This window comes from Trifolium pratense, linkage group LG7 (assembly GCF_020283565.1).
Source record: "Trifolium pratense cultivar HEN17-A07 linkage group LG7, ARS_RC_1.1, whole genome shotgun sequence".
Lineage (NCBI taxonomy): Eukaryota > Viridiplantae > Streptophyta > Magnoliopsida > Fabales > Fabaceae > Trifolium > Trifolium pratense.
Genome location: NC_060065.1, coordinates 16667188 through 16672395, shown reverse-complemented (window position 1 = coordinate 16672395; position 5208 = coordinate 16667188). Strand labels below are relative to the sequence as shown.

General features: G+C 30.2%; 1 protein-coding gene across 1 annotated transcript; it reads right to left on the bottom strand.

Moving 5' to 3' along the window:
• Positions 1 to 233: 233 nt before the first annotated feature.
• Positions 234 to 2784, bottom strand: LOC123894484 (MLP-like protein 28). Its single transcript, XM_045944496.1, has 2 exons — positions 2539 to 2784; positions 234 to 787 (listed from the first exon to the last, which is right to left on the bottom strand). The coding sequence occupies exons 1-2, from the start codon at positions 2723 to 2725 to the stop codon at positions 501 to 503; spliced, it is 474 nt and encodes a 157-aa protein (XP_045800452.1). The 5' UTR covers positions 2726 to 2784; the 3' UTR covers positions 234 to 500.
• Between the last annotated feature and the right edge of the window lie 2424 nt (positions 2785 to 5208).

Sequence of the window (5208 nt, the reverse complement as noted above, 5' to 3'; positions counted from 1 at the left end):
TTTGAAAGTTTGCAATTTGTATGATATAAACTTGATCATTTAATTTGTATGCGTTCTAATTTATATGCGTTCTAATTTAATCTCTCTTTTTTTGAATGGCACATTCTAATTTAATCTTGATCATTTAATTTTTGCAATTTATATGATATAAACTTTCACTATAACGGTGAATATTGTAAAAAAAATATTCGTTAGAATGTTATTGAATAATGTACTTTTAGAAGTGTAAAACCTAAAACACACAAATATAATATTCATTTATTGATAATTTGCGTAACATAATTTAAGGCATATTGATAATATGCATAACATAATTTAAGACATACACGTCAAACAAACCTACACATGAATTAAAGATAAACATAACCATAAGCAAATATGGATATGCAGCAACATGTGCCATTACCAACACCATACATCACATTTATTACAATGAAAACTTAAGACAACACAGTGCATTAAGCCATTGCAACTTATTTATTACTTTCTTTATATATAACTTAAAGTGCTACCCTTGTGCCTTTGACAAGATGAGCATCAATGTCTCGAGTGAGGGTGTTAAGGTAATCCATCCAGCCATTTGGAGGATGAATATCTTCATTGATCTTCTCATATTCAATAGTCCATTTAAGAGCACCACTACCATCACTCTTATCAATTAATTCAATGATCAGCTTAAAGACCTTATAGTGCTTATCAATATCTCCACCCCACAGCTTGTAATTGAGCTTTTTGTTCTGTTCATCAACTTCTTCAACACTCTCATGACATGTGTGTACCTCGCCATCTATAGTGATGTCACCGGCAATAATTAAAATACACTACTATATTCAGGGTGAAGCCAGAAATCAAATATAGGAGGACTAAGGCTATGTTTGGCCCAGCTTATTTTGAACTTTTTTACTCCTTAACAAAAAAGTTGGGCCAAACACTTATTTTAAAAAGTACTTAATAGAAAAAGCAGCTTATCATATGTGTGTAAAATATGCTAATAAAGTACTTATTGTGAAGTAACTCTGTGGAACTTTTTTAAGTGAAATCAACTTCTCGGTGCATCATGCCTCTTCGATTCCCACAGGAGACATAATAATATTCCAATGATATTTTACAATTTTTTTGTTTTTGACCGTATTTTCTTAGTATATTTTACATTTTATTGTTTTCTTCTTTAACATAATGATATCCTGCGTTTTTTTTATCTACGTATTTCTTATTAAAAACAAAAACTACTCATATTTTAATATTGTGTTTCCTATTTTATTGTTTATTATAATTATAATTTTTCCATTCATGATTTTATAATTTATAATAATAAATTGATAACCATAACTATGTACCCCAAAAAAATTGATAACCATAACTATTGGATACATTATATAAACATAACTTGTTATGTGAAAGAAAATATTATATATAAATGCTTAGTTTTTAAAATATACATCACTGAAAATAAATTTCAATATTATGCATACTACATATTTCAAAATTATGTATCTCAAAATCTGATCTTGTGATATTTCTAACCAATTTTAGATTTTTTTAAAAATTTATATGAATGACGAGTTTTATAAAATTTATATTCGTTAAAATGTTATTGAGCTATGTAATATTGCTAAAAAATTATACCGATGTAATTTGATATCTCTCGTCAAACTATTTTTTGTAAAAAAATAGCTTCTAAAACAAAATAATAAAATGGCATCACCAAACAACTTTAACTTTATTTTTAAAGTTTTTTTTTTTAGCTTTAAGTTCAAAGTAACTTTTATGGCAAAAAAAAAGCTGGGCCAAACGGTACCTAAGTCTAAAAAATATAATTTAATATATATAAAACATAATATTTATTTTATAATTAAAGAACATATAAGTAATTAATATCCAAAGTCTATTTTTCTGATAGTCTAGTAGTTCAGTGATTAAAAATTCCACCTTTTAAGGTGGATAAATAGAATGACCGACGTTCCTTTGTCAAAAAAAAAAAGAAGATTGAAGTTCGAACTCTGATCTCTTGCATTAATGTAATGTCCTACCAACTGAGCTAAGCTCACGAGATTGGTAGTCTAGTTTCTTAAGCTCACGCAAGAGCCCACTTAGGCTTGAAGGGTGGATAATGCATAAGCTCACTTATCATATGCTTAAATTCCACTTTTTTATTAGAAAGTGAGGGGAGCGTGGATCGACCTCTAGATCACTTAGTCATAGAGGCTTTGATAACAAGTCAAATGACCGATTATCCCAAAAGTTTAAGCTGTTAGGATAGAGCCACATCAATGGTTTTCTATTATATTATTTCTGATTATAAAAAAAAATGGTTTTATATTATTTCTAATACACACCTGTAAAACTTTTATTTATTTTTATCTTTTTTGGATAAGATGTTTTAATAATTAAATCACAAATTTTATACTTTTGAAGACGCCTACAAAAGCTTTCAATTTTAGTTAATAATTATTTTTTTAACAGGGATTTTTAGTTAATATTTTCTAAACTAATGAAATTTATAAATATTAAGGATATATAACCAGCAATAAAATATACCTATGACATAAGTCCAGTGTTTAACCGTATCAGTGTCCTGCCAATCATCACCTTCATGCAGTTTGGTTTGATGAACTCTTTCACAAATGTTTTGCATTTCGTGAAGTTCAGAATTGAATAGTTTGAAGAACCTTTCAGTGGGAGTTTTGATCCCTAGCTCGGTACTAAGTTTACCTGCGAGCACCATTTTTGCAAAAGAGATATTGAAAAAATGAAGAATGAATCAATGGTAGTTATGAGGAATGTGTATGCAACCCACGTCTTTAAATAGGAAAAGGATTACACTATTTTTTAGCATCAATTTGAATTTGAATTTTTATTTTTTTCCGTGTGATCCATTATGTATTAAATTATGCTGATCCAGTTTCACGTGTTATCCCATTCATATTGCCGCAACTTACTTACTCAAGTCGTGGCCATATTTTTTTAATGGATTTAATTGATATGCACCGATGGTGTAAAATAATTTTATACTGTCAACTAATACCAACCATATTTTTCGCCACATCACCCCACTTCACCCCACTTTCTCGACATGACATGGAAAAATGATGGTTATTTATTGGACGATCGGGTGTGGTTATGGGGCATAAGCCCAAACTTATGCACCATGCATAAACTTGCTTCCTACACCCAGCATATTTGCTTCATACACTAAAAGTCAGCCCAAGCCCAAAATTAGACAATCCATTACTCGCGCGCCCCCATATACTACTCCATTACTTGCGCGCCCCCCATTTGCTTAGCGCACCCCCCAGTTTAGTTTAGTTGAGAAAAATTTGGATAGTATGCATGAGATATTGGATTCGATCATTTTTTTATTGTAAAGAAAAATTGATATATATATATATATATATATATATATATATATATATATATATATATATATATATATATATATATATATGTAATTAATGTATGAGTAATGGATTGCCTAATTTTGGGGGGGTGCGCAAGTAATGGAGTAGTATATGGGGGCGCGAGTAATGGATTGCCTAATTTTGGGCTTGGGCTGACTTTTAGTGTAGGAAGCAAATATGCTGGGTGTAGGAAGCAAGTTTATGCATGGTGCATAAGTTTGGGCTTATGCACCATAACCACACCCGTTATCAAGACCATCTTTTGAAAGAAAATTAATATTCATTTAATTATATGGGTCAGTCGTATAAATGCTTCATAAAAAATTAAGAGATGATAATGAGAGAGGAAAATGATTAGAGACATAGTGACGTAAAGTGGGCACGAGAGAAAGATCTATATAGATGATTCACATCCAACATTTATAAACGTGGGACCGAGAGAAGAGATTTTTTTTTTTTACTAAAATAAAATATTCAATATTCATTTCATTCATTCAAATATATATATCAGATACAAGCACAAATTCATTGTCGCTAAAAACGTAAAGATGAATCTGCGAACAAACTCACAATATCAAAGTTAATAGCATAAAACGGCATACTCAAGCTTACAAATAATTTCACAAAATAAAAGTAACCGAAATACACATGTCTTCGAATCTTCATCGTTGATGACCTTGACATTAATTGAATCAGTAGTTGATCAATGTTGATCTGTCAATCACACGAACGCCGCAAAAAACAAAAAAGCAAACGAACACCACACAAAGACGGAAAATCAAACAAATTTAAATAAAAAGAAATATAAAACGATAACGAGGGGTGATTTTGAATCAAAATTGACTCTAAATCATCCATCTTTAAAAGATGAACAACGAGAGAGAAGACACTTGATTTAACTAAATTTTATTAATATTTGACTTAGATTAAAAATATGGTTATCAAGACCATCTTTTGAAAGAAAATTAATATTCGTTTAATTATATGCGACTACATTGCTTAAAAGATTTTACTAAGAAAAATATGTCCAACTAAATATGGTAAAATTATTTTATCTGTGTAGTCATTTTTTTTTAAGAAACTAAAATGATATATATATTAACAAAACAGTCTCATCAGCACAAGATGTGCCAAGATAGACTACCAAAGATTACAATTAGTTACAAAAAAGAAAATCAGCAATCATACAAGGTCCAAACATCACAAAGGACTAGACCACCAACTATGGTAGTTTGAGACTAAAGTAACACTCGTCGTCTTCAACCACATATAGGAAAATAGTTTGATCTTGTCCAATAACTGATGAGGAGTACTGGCTGGACCTTTGAACAATATGTGATTTCTTTCCGTCCACACAACCCCTACATTAGCAAGCCAAATGAGCGGCAAGAAAGCCCGACGTGCTATAGATCCTCCGGCTGAGTAAGTAAACTGAACAAAATAATCTCGGATAGAGGTGGAACCCATCGGTGAAATGCCAATCCAAGTATGAACTAAAGCCAAAAGAGAATCAAAAGTGCTGCAATAAATGAATAAGTGGTGAGCCGACTCGGCCACCCCACATCCGGATACGCAAAAATGCTCTATAGAAGAAAAAAAAATTAAACAAGAAAATAAAAGAAAAATTTTTTAACAAGAAAAAATAAAAGAAAAATTAATATTAAAGGTACTGGTTATCATGACCCTAAACGTATATGATCAGACATTTAGTAAAGTTTATATAAACTCTCAAAATATAAAATTTATGACCAGGTATATAATATTCAAGATTAAATATGTTTTTAGTCCCTATAAAAAAATGTCGCATGTT

Bases quoted from the DNA above. Each gene is read 5' to 3' on its own strand.
- LOC123894484 (XM_045944496.1), bottom strand. From the start codon at position 2,725: ATGGTGCTCGCAGGTAAACTTAGTACCGAGCTAGGGATCAAAACTCCC. The intron at 788-2,538 runs GTATATTTTATT...ACATCACTATAG, and splicing joins ACACTGGACTTATGTCATAG to ATGGCGAGGTACACACATGT.